Source organism: Pan troglodytes, chromosome 1 (genome assembly GCF_028858775.2).
Source record: "Pan troglodytes isolate AG18354 chromosome 1, NHGRI_mPanTro3-v2.0_pri, whole genome shotgun sequence".
NCBI lineage: Eukaryota > Metazoa > Chordata > Mammalia > Primates > Hominidae > Pan > Pan troglodytes.
The window spans coordinates 204,071,155-204,089,527 of NC_072398.2; the positions used below are offsets into that span (position 1 = coordinate 204,071,155).

The window sequence follows — 18,373 nt, forward strand, 5'->3', positions numbered from 1 at the left end:
CACAGTGAAAGCCCAATCACAGCCAATCAGGAAGCAGCCCACTCCCGAATTGAAACAGACAAGTTCACTGCCATTTCTGTAGTTTGAGATCATTCACTTCCCCCATTCCTGCAGATGACAAAAGAGAGTGGTCCATTATTTTCCCAAAGGGAAGGGAAAAGGGTACCCAGGGCTGGCCTGGCAACTGCTTGAAGGCCAAGGCAGACCAAGGTTTAGCTGGACCACCAGGATTTGACTACATCAGTTGTTTAAGTCTGAAACCCTTCCATGACACTTGGCTCACAGCCACCGCCCTGAGGCCTCCCCAGTTTCCTTCCCTGCCCCTCTGCCCCAGCCCCTCTCCTGGGATTCTCCTCCCAGACATTCCCACTGTCTAGCAACTAAAGAGGCAACTCTTGGCATAGCCATGACCTCCCTGACTGCTCCATTCAGAATATGACTTGTGTCTATTCTGACTGGTCAATATCTGTGCCTCACTGTTTGTTAAATATTTTGACCCAGTTGCCATGGGTCAGGGTGAGTGACCTGAAGGGTGGGCAGGAAGGAGTGATAACAACACACATGCCTATAGGATTTTCCGGCCTCCCCCTTTCACCCGCAGTAAGTCCTGCCCTGACCAGTCCCCACCCTCTTCACCATAACAGTTTGGATTCTTCTCACAGGGGCCAAGTTAATGATTGCTCAATAAGAGGCCATTCACTTGGGGATAACAGTCTAGGCGTCATCATTCAGGCCTCTCTCTAAGCCCCCCAGGTTAGGACTATAGCTAATTAGCCTCGTACCCATTATGGTGACCCAGTGCCAGCAGCAAGGGGAACCCTGTCCCTTACCCAGCCTCTCACTCACAAGTAAGACACCAGATAGAGACAAAAACACAGCTGAGATCTCACACAAATACAAACAACACAACTTGGACACCCCCCAACACACACATACTAAGATGTACAACTCAGGCACACCTACACAGACCCATAAAACAGACTCTCCAACCACCCACTTATAGCCCAGAAAAGCACTGCCCAGATACAGTCACTCAGCAATGTACTGCAGACTCCCACACAGTCACACAGCAGAAGCACGCACCCTTGCACCTGAGGGTGGGGCACACAGTGGGGAGACACCCCCATGCCAGAGTGTGTTCATCTTCCCTGCGTCATAGTAAAGGGAAAAGTGGCCCCCTAAGTAGGCAGACCTGTGTCTGTGCATCTTCAGGATCCTCTTGGAGTCTGTAAGCCCAGGCCAAACTGCTCTGCCTGGCATTTGGGACCCCAACTAGCCATTCATCCTCTTTCCCCCTGGTGACTTCAATGTCCCTCCTCCTCTCAGCTCAACAACTGTCCCCACCAGGACCTAATCAAATCCCCAATAAAGGCATCCTTCAGGGCCCAGAACAAGGCCTGTATCCCCCCACCTCCCACCAGATGCCCCAAACTCAGACCTCAGGCCCCCAGGACTCTCTCTGACCTGCCCTCCCCATCCCTCTGGCACATACCACCCCGTGTAACCTTGTAGACGCATGAGACCACTCTTTCAAGAGCAGAAGCCCTGTTTCCCACATAGGACCCAAATCCAGAAGATTCAGGGATTTAGGGTCATTCTACATCTTTTATGCCCTACCAGTTTCTGCCTCTATTAGTTAATTGCCACATCTCTCTGAATCCTCAAGCTGGGTCTTCCCACCTCTTACCCTTCTCCTTCTCCGGCCCTGAACAACCGTTAGGAAGCATTCCTCTCTATGCCCCACCCTAGGCTTTTTCCCTCAACTTATTTAATTTTTTCCATCATCCAAACAGCTTCCCTTATTAACTCTACCTTGCCAGGCACCACTGATGGCTCATGCCTGTAATCCCAGCACTTTGGGAGGCTGAGGTGATAGGATCGCTTGAGCCCAGGAGTTCAAGATCAGCCTGGGCAATGTAATGAGACTCCTGCCTCTACAAAAAATTATAAAATTAGCTAGGGGCCGGGCTCAGTGGCTCACACCTGTAATCCCAGCACTTTTGGAGGCCAAGCCAGGTGGATCACCTGAGGTTAGGAGTTCAAGACCAGCCTGGCCAACATGGTGAAACCCTGTCTCTACTAAAAATACAAAAATTAGCCAGGCATGGCAGCACTCGCCTGTAATCGCAGCTACTTGGGAGGCTGAGACAGGAGAATCGGTTGAACCCGGGAGGTGGAGGTTGCAGTGAGCCGAGATCGCACCACTGCACTCCAGCCTGGGCGACAGAGTGAGACTCTGTCTCAAAAAAATTAAAAAATAAGGCCAGGCAGATCACGAGGTCGGAGTTCAAGACCAGCCTGGCCAAGATGGTGAAACACCGTCTCTACTAAAACAAAAATTAGCCAGGTGCGGTGGCTCCCAGCTACTCGGGAGGCCGAGGCACGAAAATCACTTGAACCCAGGCGGCAGAGGTTGCAGTGAATCGAGATTGCACCACTGCACTCCAGCCTGGGCGACAAAGTGAGACGCCATCTCAAAAAATAAATAAATAATAGTAAAATAAAATAAAGTAAGCTAGGTATGGTGGCTTATGTCTGTAGTCCCAGCCACTCAAGAGGCTGAAGTGGGAGGATCACTTGAGCTGGGAGTTGGAGGCTGCAGTGAGCATGGGAGCATCACTGCACTCCAGCCTGGGTGACAGAGCAAGACCCTGTCTCAAAACAAATAAAAAAACAACAACAAGAAAAATCTCTACCTTGATCCTTTTCAAATTTCTTCCCTACCAATCCACATGGTTGGGGAGCTACACTTCTGTTTCTTGTCTGCGTTTCTTGAGTCATTCCCCGTGCCCTATTTCCTTGCCTTGAGCAAAGAACATAAAGACAAATATGGCAAAACTAAAGAGATAATTACGGTACAATGTGGTAAGGGGAATCGTGCTTTCTCCATGAGACTGTAGGCTTTCCAAAAGTGGGGAAGTATGTCTCCATGATCAGCATCCTGGGTTGGGATCTGTGTCTCATTGCCAGTGAGGGAAGAGGAGGAAACAGGCTCAGATGGCGTATGTAACTTAAGGTCTGGGCTGATCACTGTCTGTGCTAAGACTTTTTTTTTTTTTAGATGGAGTTTCACTCTTGCTGCCCAGGCTGGAGTGCAGTGGCGCCATCTCGGCTCACTGCAACCTCCGCCTCCCAGGTTCAAGCAATTCCCTTGCTTCAGCCTCCCGAGTAGCTGGGATTACAGGCACCCACCACCACGCCTGGCTAATTTTTGTATTTTTAGTAGAGATAGAGTTTCACGATGTTGGCCAGGCTAGTCTCAAACTCCTGACCTCAGGTGATCCACCTGCCTTGGCCTTCCAAAGTGCTGGGATTACAGGCATGAGCCACCGCACCTGGCCTGTGCTGAGACTTGTACTCAAACCTGTGAAGTTCTGGAGGGTTCTTGTCAGCTGCACAAGCTGGAGTGAGTCATGGCCAGGATCAAGCCGTCAGGAACCAGCTCAGCCACTGTTGACTGACCATCTACCTCTGAGCCATGATTCCTGTCCTCAGGCCCAGCCAGGAATGACTCACTGGAAAGCAGGAGAGTGGCTGTGGCTCTGGGTCAGCCTAGAGTACCATTTTATTGTCATCATTATCTCTATCTTCATTAGCCAAATCGTTGACTGCCTATTAAGTAGTCAGACAGCTGACGCATGCTGTGTCCCCCATTAACCCCACCCTGTCCTTGGGGCATTCAAATATCCTAGAACCCGTGATGCTGGCAAAAAGCCAACACCCACTATCCATCCATTAATTCATTCTATCACTCAATGTCTCTCAACCTCCATTTGTACCAACCCCTGTGCTAGATGCTGGGGTAGGCGGCACAGAATAAATAAGATACATTTCTTACTCTCATGAAACATCTTGTCTGTGGCAGAGGAAGACACGTAAGTAATTGTAATGCAGAGTGATCTGAGCTGTGATAGGGGTACATACAACAGGCAACAGGAGAGATTAAATCTGCCTGAAGGTGGGAAAAATGCTTTACCCAAGTGGTGACTGGTTTGAGCTAAAGAGAATGAACAGGGTTTTGCTAGGCAACCCAAGGGATGGGCATTCCAAACAGATATATGCAAAGGCACAGAGATGTCAGAGAGCAAGAGGTGCTTAGTTAACTGCAAGTGATGTGTGGGGCCCAGGGTAGGAGGAAATGGGCCTGGAGAGATGACAGGGACCACCTCACAGAACAAGACAGCAAAGAAAGGAAATCCCAATGAAACTGGTGGAGGTGACAATGCTAAGATCTCAGGGGAATCAGAGTTAACAAAGGAGACCTCCTCTTCCTGGCAGGGTATGGCCAGAAGAAACCCCAGGCTGTGGGTGCTCACTCTGGGTAGCTACTAAACTATAACCACATTAACATTTATTTATTTATGTATTTATTTATTTTTATTATTATTATTATTTTGAGACGGAGTCTTGCTCATTCGCCCAGGCTGGAGTGCAGTGGTGCAATCTCGGCTCACTGCAAGCTCCGCTTCCTGGGTTCACACCATTCTCCTGCCTCAGCCTCCCGAGTAGCTGGGACTACAGGCGCCCGCCACCATGCCCGGCCAATTTTTTGTATTTTTAGTAGAGACAGGGTTTCACCATGTTAGCCAGGATGGTCTTGATCTCCTGACCTCATGATCCGCCTGCCTTGGCCTCCCAAAGTGCTGGGATTACGGGTGTGAGCCACCACGCCCGGCCCACGTAACATTTATTGAGAGCTGTGCTCTAAACACATTTCCTGGATTATGGTATTTCACTCTCACAACTCTGTGCTGGAAGTACTATCATTATCTCCAACCGCTTTATCTTTCTTTTTGAGACACAGTCTCATTCTGTTGCCCAGGGTGGAGTGCTGTGGTGCGATCTCGGCTCACTGCAACCTCCTGGGTTCAAGCGGTTCTCGTGCCTCAGCCTCCCGAGTAGCTGGGATTACAGGCATGCGCCACCACACCCAGCTAATGCTTTTTGCATTTTTTCGTTTTTTTTTGAGACAGAGTCTCACTCTCTTGCCCAGGGTGGAGTTCAGTGGCGCGATCTCAGCTCACCGCAACCTCCACCTCCCAGATTCAAATGATTCTCCTGCCTAACCTCCCAAGTAGCTGGGATTACAGGCATGCGCCACCACGCCCTGCTAATTGTGTATTTTTAGTAGAGACGGGGTTTCTACATTTGGTCAGGCTGGTCTCAAGCTCCCAACCTCAGGTGATCCGCCCGCCTCGCCCTCCCAAAGTGCTGGGATTACAGGCGTGAGCCACTGCGCTCGGCCTTTTATGTATTTTTTAGTAAAGGCGGGGTTTCACCATGTTAGCCAGGTTGGTCTCAAAGTCCTGACCTCAGGTGATCCACCCACCTCCACCTCCCAAGGTGCTGAGATTATAGGCATGAGCCACTATGCCCGGCCTCCATCCATTTTATAGACAAAGAAACTCAAGGAGTGAAGGATGTGCCAATGTGCCAAACTGGTATCTTGATCATTTTGGGTTGAAAATCTTGGAGAAATTGTAGTTTCAGAAAGGGTGAGCTGACCTGCCTCTTCCTGCATGCAGCAAGCCATCAAGATTCCTCTGTGAGGGATACCCTCCCTATACCAGGGCAAAAAATTACCCCTGATTACCAGAGACTGGGAACTCGGGGCTGCAACGGACCTGAATAAATATACTTTTCAAAGTAACCCTTATCTTCCACTAGTTTTACACTTCCACCTCAAATATATCCTCATCACTCACCTAGAAATTTACTGCCCCTAGCCAGATGTCCCTTGTCCTATGACTTCTCAAATTTATTGTTGTCTAAAAAGTATAAAAGCATCTTGTGGCTGGGCTCACGCCTGTAATCCCAACACTTTGGGAGGCTGAGGCGGGAGGATCACCTGAGGTCTGGAGTTCGAGACCAGCCTGGCCAGCATGGTGAAACCCCGTCTCTACTAAAAATACAAAAATTAGCCAGGCGTGTTGGCAGGTTCCTGTAATCCCAGCTACTTGGGAAGCTGAGGCAGGAGAATCGCCTGAACCCAGGAGGCGGAGGTTGCAGTGAGCCGAGATTGTGCCATTGCACTCCAGCCTAGGCAACAGAGTGAGACTCTGTCTCAAAAAAAAAAAAAAAATAATAATAATAATAATAATAGGCCAGGCTCAGTCGCTCACGCCTGTAATCCCAGCACTTTGGGAGGCCGAGGTGGGCAGATCATCTAAGGGTCAGGAGTTCGAGATCAGCCTGGCCAACATGGTGAAACCCCATCTCTACTAAAAATACAAAAATTAGCTGGGCGTGGTGGCGCATGCCTGTAAGCCCAGCTACTCAGGAGGCTGATGCAGGAGAATCACTTGAACCCAGGAGGCGGAGGTTGTAGTGAGCCAAGATCTGCCTGGGCGACAGAGCAAGACTCTGTCTCAGAAAAAAAAAAAATTATATAATAATAATGTATGTTTTTCTCCTGTTAATTTACCATGTGTGAACTTAGTTTCTATATCCAGCAGAAGAATTCCCATAAGAGCTAAGGGGGGTTGGAGGTGATCTCTCACTCTCCTGTAGAGGTACAGAGAGATTAAGTAAAGTGCTCGAGGTTACACAGTTAATAAGTGACAGAATCAGGATTTGAACTTAGATGATCTGTCTTCAGGGCCCATGCTCTTAAACACTATACTTGTGTCTTTAAAAGTCAGGGGTGAGCCAGGTGCAGTGTTTCAAGTCTGTTATCCCAGCTACTGGGGAGGCTGAGGCAGGGGGATGGCTTGAGGCCAGCAGTTCAAGGCTGCAGTGAGCTATGATTGCGCCAATGGACTCTAGGCTAGGCAACAGACTGAGACACTATCTCTAAAAAATATGTGTGTAATAATGAGTTGGGTGGATCACTTGAGGCCAGGAGTTCAAGATCAGCCTGGTCAACATGATGAAACCCCGTCTCTACTAAAAATACAAAAATTAGCTGGGTGTGGTGCTTGCCTGTAGTCCCAGTTACTTAGGATAGGAGGCTGAGGCAGGAGAATGGCCTGAACCCGGCAGGCAGAGGTTGCAGTGAGCCAAGATTGCATCACTGCATGCACTCCAGCCTGGGTGACAAAAAAAAAAAAAAGTATGTAATAAAATAAAAAATAAATAAAATCCAGATATGATGTGGGTTTAAACCTAGATATAATGGTCCTATCTACAATTTCTCACTCATTAGAAGACTTTGTTATTTTTATTTTTGTATGTTTGTTTATTTATTTATTTATTTATTTATTTATTTATTTATTTTGAGACGGAGTCTTGCTCTGTCACCCAGGCTGGAGTGCAGTGGCGCGATCTCGGCTCACTGCAAGCTCCGCCTCCCGGGTTCACACCATTCTCCTGCCTCAGCCTCCCGAGTAGCTGGGACTACAGGTGCCCGCCACCACGCCCAGCTAATTTTTTTGTATTTTTAGTAGAGATGGGGTTTCACCGTGTTAGCCAGGATGGTCTCAATCTCCTGACCTTGTGATCCGCCCACCTCGGCCTCCCAAAGTGCTGGAATTACAGGTGTGAGCCACCGCGCCCGGCTTATTTTTTATTTTTATTATTTTTTGTAGAGACAGGGTCTCACTATGTTGCCCAGGCTGGTCTCCAACTCCTGGCCTCAAGCAATCCTTCTGCCTCGGCCTCTCAAAGCGATGGGATTATAAGCATGAGCCACCATGCCTGGCCATGTTTTTCAATTTTTAAAATTCATCATATAGCTGTATATTTGCTATCACAAGGTAACTATTGCTTTCTGAAATGAGTTATTTTCACTTTTAATATTTTTACATTTTAAACATTGAGTAAAACAAAATAATATTAATAAATATGTGTAAAGTATAAAGAATAACAGAATGAACTCTGAAGTCCCTTTCTAAATCTATCATTTCCCTCCAAAGGTAACAACTACCCTGGATTTTATGTTAATCATTTATTTGCTTTTCTTCCTGATTTTAAAGCTTATTTATTTATGTAGCCCTAAGAATATTTTTTAGTTTGCATTTTGGGAACTTTGCATAAATAAAACAATTCTGTGTTTTCTGACTGGCTTTACCTGAGATTATTAGTACAAAAAGCCAGCTTTTTGCACTTAAAAAGACTGTAGCTATGAATATTTATATATACTGTGAAATAAAAAACAAATCCAGGCTTGGTAAGGAGAGATTTTATTATAATTTTTTTTTTTTTTTGAGACACAGTCTCGCTCTATTGCCCAGGATGGAGTGTGCAGTGGTGTGATCTCAGCTCACTGCAACGTCCGCCTCCTGGGTTCAAGCGATTCTCGTGCCTCAGCTTCCCTGAGGAGCTGAGATTACAGGCGCATACCACCATGAGTGGCTAATTTTTGTATTTTTAGTAGAGACGGGGTTTCACCATGTTGCCCAGGCTGGTCTCGAACTCCGGACCTCAAGTGATCCGCCCACCTCAGCCTCCCAAAGTGCTGGGATTACAGGCATTAGCCACTGCGCCCAGCCATTATAATTTTTTTTTTTTTTGAGACAGATTCTCATTCTGCTGCCCACCGAATGCATGGCACAATCATGGCTCACTGCAGCCTTGCTCTCTTGGGCTCAAGTGATCCTCCCACCTCAACCTCCCGACGTGCTAAGATTACAGGTGTGAGTTACCACACCCTGCCAGGAGAGATTTTATTTGAAAGGATTATTACAAGGGAAGAAAGGAACTATTGCAATAGAAGGAGGAAGAATATTGCAGCAGGGAGGACCCTCTGACCATAATATCTGCAAGTGACTCAAGGGTTAGGCAAAAAGGGTTCTTCTCTCATAGAGAGGAGTAAACAGGGCAGAACTGGGTGGGAGGAAGTGGGATGATCAGGAGTGGCATGATGGGACAGTAGATCAGATAATGCTTTACCTTGAAGCCAGCCTATTCTCAAGAGAGGCTGTTAAGGAGGAGATGTGCGCTGGCTCAAGCTGAGGGTAAGCCAAAGTTCGGGAAGCTGGGGGAAGGAGAGAAGTTTTAACCAAAGTTTGTTCCAACTGATCAGTGGGGACAAGAAGTTCCTCAAAGCTTTCATGAGGAGATTTGGAATATGGAGTCTGTGTCTGGCTTTGTCATTGGTGAACCAGAGGGGCATACACCAGTCTTACCTAACTCACTTGGGGAAGGATGTTTTTTTGCAATATGCTGTGTTTCAGAACACAAAACAGTGGGAAGGCATTTCTTAAGGTTTAGTTTTCCAGGATCACAGGGCTTGGGTAAAAGTCAACATTATCAGTAAGTCTTCTGATAAACATGTGCAGTCATTTTTTTTATTGTTTAGACAAGGGTCTTGCCAACTTGGCCAGGCTGGTCTCAAACTTCTAAGCTCAAGGGATCCTCCTACACCAGCTTGCCAAAGTGCTGGGATTACAGGCGTGAACCACTGAGCTTGGCCCTTTATTTTTTGCTTTTGTTTGAGGTCTCTCAATCTACAGGTTCCTCCTATCACCCAGTATAATGTGTAGACTTTGTCTGAATTATGAATCAATGAATCAATAGTAATCAAATAACCCAATTAAAAAACGGACAAAGAGGGCCGGGTGCGGTGGCTTACATCTGTAATCTCAGCACTTTGGGAGGCCAAGGCGGGTGGATCACCTGAGGTCAGGAGTTCGAGACCAGCCTGACCAATATGGTGAAACCCCGTCTCTACTAAAAATATAAAAATTAGCCGGGCGTGGTGGCACGCACCTGTAGTCCCAGCTACTCGGGAGGCTGAGACAGGAGAATTGCTTGAACCCGGGAGGCGGAGGTTGCAGTGAGCCGAGATCGCACCATCGCATTCCAGCCTGGATGACAGAGCGAGGCTCCATCTCAAAAAAAAAAAAAAAAAAAAAAAAAAAGACAAAAAGCCGGGGACCGTGGCTCACACCTGTAATCCTAACACTTTGGGAGGCTGAGGCCAGTGGATCACTTGAGCCCTGGAGTTCAATATCAGCCTGGGCAATGCAGTGAGACCCCATCTCTACAAATAGTTTAAAAAATTAGCCAGGCATAGTGGGTTGCATCTGTGGTCCCAGCACTCCAGCCTGGGCGACAGAGCGAGACCCCAACTCAAAAATAAATAAAATATTACCTACAAGTGCTGAGTCAAATGATGTGTAGCTTTGCTTTTACTAGATAACGCCAATTGTTTCCCAAAGTGGTTGTATCAACTTACATTTCCACCAACAGTGTATGAGAGCTCCAGTTCCACCATGTTGTCATCGACTGAAGGTCTTAAAGTTTGCCAACATAGTGGATGCAAAGTGGGTCTCGCTGCATTTCTTTTATTATTGAGTTGCGCATCTTTTCTTTAACGTAAGCCTCTAGCAACTCATAGCACTTTCATTGTAAATTGGACCTGCGTTTCCTCTTTTGCGAAGTATCTGCGGCCCATTTTTCTACCGGGTTATCTTTTTCTTACCGATTTGTGGGAGTTCATCAACACATTTTGGAAAAATAAATGGAAGAACGAGTAAAGGTTCAGAACTGAGGAAGGTTGAGATTAGGTGTGCAATATCCACAACTAAATACCTCAAAAATGACCCCTCCCGCAGGCTTCTTATTTGGTCCTCATGAGAGCTTTATGAAAGAACTCTATGACCTCATTTTCCAGGTGAGTTTTTCCATCATCGCCGGCTTCCCTCTGTGGGAAAGGAACACAGAAGACTTCGGATCTTCCAGCTCCGGGTTCCACAACCCCAACCCCAAAGGACTAGTTAGAATTTTCACAATCTCGCGACGCAGGCGCTGGAGCGTTGCTCGCGGTGTTCTCGCGAGACTTGGTTCTAGCCGATCATGTGACAATCCAAGATGGCGGTGCCCGGCGAGGCGGAGGAGGAGGCGACAGTTTACCTGGTAGTGAGCGGTATCCCCTCCGTGTTGCGCTCGGCCCATTTACGGAGCTACTTTAGCCAGTTCCGAGAAGAGCGCGGCGGTGGCTTCCTCTGTTTCCACTACCGGCATCGGCCTGAGCGGGCCCCTCCGCAGGCCGCTCCTAACTCTGCCCTAATTCCTACCGACCCAGCCGCTGAGGGCCAGCTTCTCTCTCAGACTTCCGCCACCGATGTCCGGCCTCTCTCCACTCGAGACTCTACTCCAATCCAGACCCGCACCTGCTGCTGCGTCATCTCGGTAAGGGGGTTGGCTCAAGCTCAGAGGCTTATTCGCATGTACTCGGGCCGCCGGTGGCTGGATTCTCACGGGACTTGGCTACCGGGTCGCTGTCGCATCCGCAGACTTCGGCTACCTACGGAGGCATCAGGTAAGAGTGAGAAAGTTAATAGACTGGGCCTACGGGCCTGGAACAGAGGCACCTTTTCAGAGAAGTGGTGAGGATAAGTCAGGCCTCTGGTTAGGACTCTATTAGTTTAGTTCATATTCTAGACAGAGCCTCAGGCTCAACTTGCAGGGAGTTAGTCCAATACATGGAGAAAAATAAACCGGAGAGGCTTTTTCGGAAGAGCCTTCATTTTGTTAGGTCCCTTTTGAGACCCTTTCTCTATCCAAGGGGTTGATTTTGCACTAACACAGAAAGAAAAAAGGAAATCCAGTCTCTAACCCTCTTACTGTCTTTCTCTCCTGCTCTCTCTGTGCTTCCTACCCAGTCCTTTCAGTAAGATACAAATGAAGAGACAATCTTTTCTCTGGACAGCTCCCACTTTCATGGGAAATCAGTTTGGTGGGGAAACAGGACAGTGCAGAGCCCTCCAGTTCACACATTCAACAAATGCTTACATTGCTAGACCTAGTGTGACTAGCTGGGTATGCAGAGAACAGTTGGACATAGTGTGTGCTCAGAATCCACAAAGGAAGAGATTTGGAAAAAGGTAATTGCCACAGAGATGTCATTCTAATTGTTAGCATTCACTGAGTACTCTGTGTATTTAGTAGGCACTGTTCTAAGCCTTTTGTTTTCTTACCCCTCTCAACAGTCCTATGAGATAGGAGCTATTGTTTCTCCCATTTCATAGGTGAAGAAACTGAGGGAAGCCGAAGTTATGTGACTTGCCTGAGGTTACAGAGTTAGTTAGTGTCAGAGCTACAACAAACCTAGGCATCTGTTCCAGAGCCTATACTGTTTATCACCAAGTGCTGTGAGATGACAGAGAAGGGAGAAACTAACTTCCTAGACGGATCATGAAATGTGACTTTCCATCTGGGTCTTGAAAAATAAATAGGAGTTAATAGGAGAGAATGGTGTTTCTGGGTTTCAGGGTAAATGGCGTTTGCAAAGACACAGCTTTGAAAGCCCGTGAAAAACTTTCAGGGCATGTTAAATTGTTCATTGTGGGCTGGGTTGCAATGGCTCGTGCCTGTAATCCCAGCACTTTGGGAGGCACAGGTGGGCGGATCTCTTGAGCTCAGGAGTTCCATACCAGCCTGGGCAACATGGTGAAACCCTGTCTCTACCAAAAATACAAATTAGCCGGTTGTGGTGGCGCATGCCTGTAGTCCCAGCTACTTGTGAGGTTGAGGTGGGGTGATCACTTGAGCCCAGGAGGTGGAGGTTGCAATGAGTCAAGATCGCGCCACTGTACTCCAGCCTGGGTGACAGAACGAGACCCCATCTCAAAAAAAAAAAAAAAGAAGAAAAAAAGAAATTAGGAGAAAAATTGTTTGGTGTGGCTGGAACACATCGTATGAAGACATGCAGGAGGTGGGAGTTGGTGACAGCCGAGAATCAAAAGGTCATCAGGTGGGTAGATATCACTTGAGGCCAGGACCAGCCTGGACAACATGGCGTAACCCTGTCTGTACTAGAAATACAAAAATCAGCCAGGCATGGTGGCACATGCCTGTAATCCCAGCTACTTGGGAAGCTGAAGTATGAGAATCACTTGAACCCGGGAGGCGGAGGTTGCAGTGAGCTGAGATCGCACCACTGCATACGCCAGTCTGGGTGACAGAGTGAGAATCTGTCTCAAAAAAAAGAAAAAAAAAGTTCATCAGGAGCCAGAGCTGGAAGAAACTTGTATGCCCAGCCAAGGTGATGAGAAGTGACATGAAACTACTAGGTAGTTCTGTAGTTCCGCTTGGGGAGAGATGAAAAGACCTGGAGAAGTTTGAGAGGGAGGAACAGCATGAGGCTAATGGATTTATTTTATTATTTATTTATTTATTTTTGAGACAGGGTACTCTGTCGCCCGAGATGAAGTGCAGTGGTGCAATCTCGGCTCACTACAGCCTCACCTCCCAGGCTCAAGCAGTCCTCCTGCTTCAGCCTCCCAAGGAGCTGGGATCACAGGGTGCACCACCACTCCCAGCTAATTTTTTTATATTTTGTAGAGATAAGGGTCTCACCATTTTGCCCAGGCTGGTCTTGAACTCCTGAGCTCAAGCAATCCTCCTGCCTCAGCCTCCCAAAGTGCTGGGATCACAAGCGTGAGCCACTGTGTCAGCCTAGATTTTTACTAGGGATTTACTAGATGTTTACTAGGGAAAGGGTAACAGATTTAAACATTGGCCAATTTCTGGCTCAAGTGTTGCTGGAGGCTTCTGGGTTTCAAGATCTATTCTCCCTCCTTTCCAAGGTCTGGGATCCTTTCCCTTCAAGACCCGGAAGGAACTGCAGAGTTGGAAGGCAGAGAATGAAGCCTTCACCCTGGCTGACCTGAAGCAACTGCCAGAGCTGAACCCACCAGTGCTGATGCCCAGTGGGAATGTGGGGACTCCCCTGCGGGTCTTTTTGGAGTTGATCCGGGCCTGCCGCCTACCCCCTCGGATCATCACCCAGCTGCAGCTCCAGTTCCCCAAGACAGGTTCCTCCCGGCGCTACGGCAATGTGCCTTTTGAGTATGAGGACTCAGAGACTGTGGAGCAGGAAGAGCTTGTGTATACAGCAGAGGGTGAAGAAATACCCCAAGGAACCTACCTGGCAGATATACCAGCCAGCCCCTGTGGAGAGCCTGAGGAAGAAGTGGGGAAGGAAGAGGAAGAAGAGTCTCACTCAGATGAGGTGAGTACAGTGTGCTACCCTGTCCTTGCTGGCAGCTGAAAGAGGCCGAAGGCATTAATAATACCACTCTTCAATTGTCTATTACAAGGGTTCTTAACCTGGGGTCCTCAGGAGGGTTCCAAGGAGTCCAAGAAGGAATGTAAAACTATATTTGCATGTGTGTTTCTGTATTTCTCTAGGGAGATGGTCCAGAGCTTTTACCAGAAGATTCGTAAGTGGGTCTTATTTTTCATTCCCTTGGAAGGGATATATAAGGATGGTTCCTTTTTTTTTTTTGAGACGGAGTCTTGCTCTGTCGTCCAGGCTGGAGTGCAGTGGCACGATCTCGGCTCACTGCAAGCTCCGCCTCCCGGGTTCACGCCATTCTCCTGCCTCAGCCTCCCAAGTAGCTGGGACTACAGGCGGCCACCACCATACCCGGCTAATTTTTTGTATTTTTAGTAGAGACGAGGTTTCACTGTGTTAGCCAGGATGGTCTCAATCTCCTGACCTCGTGACCCGCCTGCCTCAGCCTCCCAAAGTGCTGGGATTATAGGCGTGAGCCACTGCGCCTGGCCAGGATGGTTCCTCTTTATTCATTTTTTTCTTTTTTTTTTTGAGACAGAGTCTCACTGTGTCACCCAGGCTGGAGTGAAGTGGTGCGATCTCGGCTCACTGCAACCTCCACCTCCTGGGTTTAAGTGATTCTCCTGCCTCAGCCTCCCGAGTAAGCTGGGACTTCAGGCATGTGCCACCACACCCGGCTAATTTTTTTTTTTTTTTTTTTTTTTTTTTTGTATTTTTAGTACAGGCGGGGTTTCACCGTGTTAACCAGGATAGTCTCAATCTCCTGACCTCGTGACCCACCTGCCTCGGCCTGCCAAAGTGCTGGGATTACAGGCATGACCCACTGCGCCAGGCCCATTTTTTCTTTTTTAAAAATTATTTCCAGCCAGGCACAGAAGCTCTTGAACCCGGGAGGCGGAGGTTGCAGTGAGCTGAGAAAAAAAAAAAAAAATTCCACATGAAAGACCAGATAAGGAGAGTTCATTTTCATAGATGAAAATGTGCTGACCAAGACATGTGCAGTGACTTGTCTAAGATCATCTCAGGAAATAGAGGTAGAGCTGGGATATGAACCCAGTTCTTGCTTCTTCTCTAACCTGTGCGTGCTGTCATAATGTGGCTGAACAGTCATCTCTATTTTCTGACCTAGAGTCAGCAGATTGAACAGTAGCCTCCACTCTCACTTCATTAGTGACATAGACATTTCTTTGGTTCCTTTCTCCAAACTTGGTTGCACATCCATAAAATCAAGTAAGGTGTGATTTGTTGGGAAAACTTTTTTAAAAATGTGTACTCCGGGTAAAAAGTAATTCACCCATGTTTCAAAGCTTCCAGCCAGCTGGGTGCAGTGGCTCACACCTGTAATCCCAGCACTTTGGGAGGCCAAGATGGGTGGATCATTTGAGGTCAGGAGTTCGAGACCAGCCTGGCCAACATGGTGAAACCCCGCCTTTACTAAAAATACAAAAATTAGCCAGGCGTGGTGCCTGTAGTCCTAGCTACTGGGAGGCTGAGGCAGGAGAATCACTTGAAGCCAGGAGGTGGAGGTTGCAGTGAGCTGAGATCGCACCACTGCACTCCAGCCTGGGCGATAGAGTGAGACTCTGTCTCAAAAAAAAAAAGCTCCCAGCCAAGATTGCTAAGACATCTGGACCACATCCTTAGTGTGGTACCATCCTGACTTCCCCTCTCCTCTTCTCTCCCATTCCTTCCTTCCTTTCCTTTTTTTTTTTTTTTTTTTAAGCAGGCTCCGGTTCTATTGTCCTGGCTGGAATGCAGTAGTGCAATCTCGGCTCACTGCAACCTCCAACTCCCTGGGCTCAAGCCATCCTCTCACCTCAGCTTCCCTAGTAGCTAGGACTACACTCACACATCACCACACTTGGCTAATTTTTGTATTTTTTGTAGAGATAGGGTTTTGACTTGTTGCCTAGACTGGTCTTGAACCTCTGAGCTCAAGGGATCCTCCCACCTTGGCCTCCCAAAGTGCTGGGATTACAGGCGTGAGCCACTGCGTCTGGCCCCATCCTGACTTTTCTTCAGCACTTGAAGGCCTGCAGGGTTTCAAGCTAGGAGTCATTCTATCATTCCACAAGTCCCGTCAAGCCAAGGGCTAGTGTGGGATTCCAAAGGCATTCTAAGACCCATTTCCTGCCCTCAAAGAGCCTAAAATCTCCCTGAAGAGAAAGAACCAGCATCTGGAGATGCTGCACCTGGATGTGGCCACCCGGGTTTGCATTGCTGGCTCTGCTGCTCCCTCAGTGTACTCTTTTGGACAAATAAATTTTTACTCCCCTGAACCTAGGTTTTGTCATCTGTAGAATGGGAATAATGGTACTTATGTCACAGGGTTGTTGCAGTGGTTAAAGGAGCTAAGCTATGGGAAGGGCCTGACACACCAGAGACAATAAGCGTTATTGTCCATTCTTTCTTTGTGATATGACATAAAAAGGCCTAACCAGTGTGTACTGATTAGCATTGGGAGTTCAGAGACTGGTGTGAGAGCTGTGGGCCTAAATGTGGGGGGCTTCATGTAGGCTGTATGACTTGAGGGATGAGGAGGATTTAATCAAGTGGAGAAGAGAAGGGTGTGGGAGAGGAAAGTGGGTATTTCAGGCAGGGAACAACATGGCCAAACGCGCAGAGGTGAGTCAGGCTTGTGGGGACAGGAGCAAACTGTTGAGAATTATCAGGCTGGAGATGTGTTGGTCAGGGGCCAAATATGTGCTGCTTCTTGGAGAAATCTGAAGGAATGGCGCTGAGGCTAGCCACACATGCCTCCTGTGCCCTGAGCTTCCCTCCCTCGGGGCATGAGGTCAGGAAGCTCAGGCAGATCACCTCTCCCTGCCTTTTAGGACGATGACCGGGGTGAGGAATGGGAACGGCATGAAGCGCTGCATGAGGACGTGACCGGGCAGGAGCGGACCACTGAGCAGCTCTTTGAGGAGGAGATTGAGCTCAAGTGGGAGAAGGGTGGCTCTGGCCTGGTGTTTTATACTGATGCCCAGTTCTGGCAGGAGGAAGAAGGAGGTAATGCTGGTACCCAGGCAAAGGCAGGGGTGACCCCTGCTGCATTCTCTTGGGGTTCCCTGTTCCACACGGTAGATTCTGTAGTGGTGAGCCCAAACAAAAGGCTAGGGAACAGGCTGACCTTTATTGTATACGAGAGACCAATCATCCTTTTTAAGAGTGGGGATCAGTGAGATGGAGAGAAAATGCCCCCCGCCCCGCCCCCCACAAATTCTGAATAACCCTCCCAGAGGAAGGATCTTAAAATACAAACAAGCTGGGTGCAGTGGCTCATGCCTGTAGTCCGAACTACTTAAGAGACTGAGGCAGGAGGATCACTTGAGCCCAGGAGTTCAAGGTTGCAGTGAGCTATGATCCCACCACTTTACTCCAGCCTGGGGGACAGAGTGAGACCTTCTCTAAAACAAACAAATGCCCCGCTGGGTGCAGTGGCTCACGCCTGTAATCCCAGCACTTTGGGAGGCTGAGGCGGGCAGATCATGAGGTCAAGAGATGGAGACCGTCCTGGCCAACATGGTGAAACCTCATCTCTATGAAAAATACAAAAATTAGCTGGGTATGGTGGCACGCACCTGTAGTCCCAGCTACTTGGGAGGCTGAGGCAGGAGAATCACTTGAACCCGGGAGGCAGAGGTTGGAGTGAGCCAAGGTCGTGCCACTGCACTCCAGAATGAGATTCTGTCTCAAAAAAGAAAAAAAAAAAAAAGCCAAAAAAACTCTAGGTTTAACTCTTAATAGAACTGAGAGTCCTTAATGCACTCTGTTGGATGCTTTTCTGTCCCTACAGATTTTGATGAACAGACAGCCGATGACTGGGATGTGGACATGAGTGTGTACTATGACAGAGGTACTGGGCAAGGAGTGGCAATACTAGAGGTGAAACAGGTGCCCTGGCCTTGCAGTGACACTTTACCAGAGCTAGCAAAGGCTGAGACAGGGTACCGTTCCCGTTCCCTTGGGGTAGCCCACTGAGAGGGTTCCTCTTAAAACATCTTTGGTTGTGTACATTAAGTGCTAGTTTTGGACAGAGCCTTCATCCTTTCTTGGAGGAGGAGGAGGGATAGATAGCCCTCAGGGGCTCTGGGTCTGATGGTCAGGCCCTGGTAGGGTGGGCTGGTCAGAAGCTCAGGCTCTAGTAAGGGTTTAGATTTTAGAAGAGGAAATGACCCAGGTGGGGGAAATAGCCAAGTAGGGGAGGGAAGACCTGGGTTCTAATCCTCTCTTTGTCATTTGTTGGCTCTGTTACTTTTCTGCACCACAATCTTCTCATCTGTATGATTGGGGAGAGCCATGGTTCCTACTTTTGGGGAGCTCCCAGTCTAATGAGAGAGATACAGAACACTATTAAAATGAATAAGTCAATCTTACGAGGGGGTCCTAGAAACCTGATTCTTCCCCCTT

At 48.1% G+C, this 18,373-nt stretch overlaps 1 protein-coding gene and 1 long non-coding RNA gene across 3 annotated transcripts in view; one reads left to right on the top strand and one right to left on the bottom strand.

The window, feature by feature from the left end:
• LOC134807348 (uncharacterized) lies at window positions 1-10,671 on the bottom strand. Its single transcript, XR_010147549.1, has 3 exons — window positions 10,474-10,671; window positions 8,830-8,914; window positions 1-108 (listed from the first exon to the last, which is right to left on the bottom strand). It is a non-coding gene; the product is annotated as an uncharacterized LOC134807348 (long non-coding RNA).
• Window positions 10,556-18,373, top strand: part of GPATCH3 (G-patch domain containing 3) — a 10,163-nt gene continuing 2,345 nt past the window's right edge. The window contains exons 1-4 of one of the 2 annotated variants that reach the window (XM_513237.8): window positions 10,556-11,203; window positions 13,473-13,897; window positions 16,798-16,972; window positions 17,760-17,819. In XM_513237.8, coding sequence (XP_513237.3) covers window positions 10,753-11,203; window positions 13,473-13,897; window positions 16,798-16,972; window positions 17,760-17,819 — 1,111 coding nt within the window. In that variant the 5' untranslated portion in view covers window positions 10,556-10,752. Of the gene's footprint in view, window positions 11,204-13,472; window positions 13,898-16,797; window positions 16,973-17,759; window positions 17,911-18,373 lie in introns of both variants that reach the window. The other variant, XR_010147547.1, reaches the window with a different exon arrangement.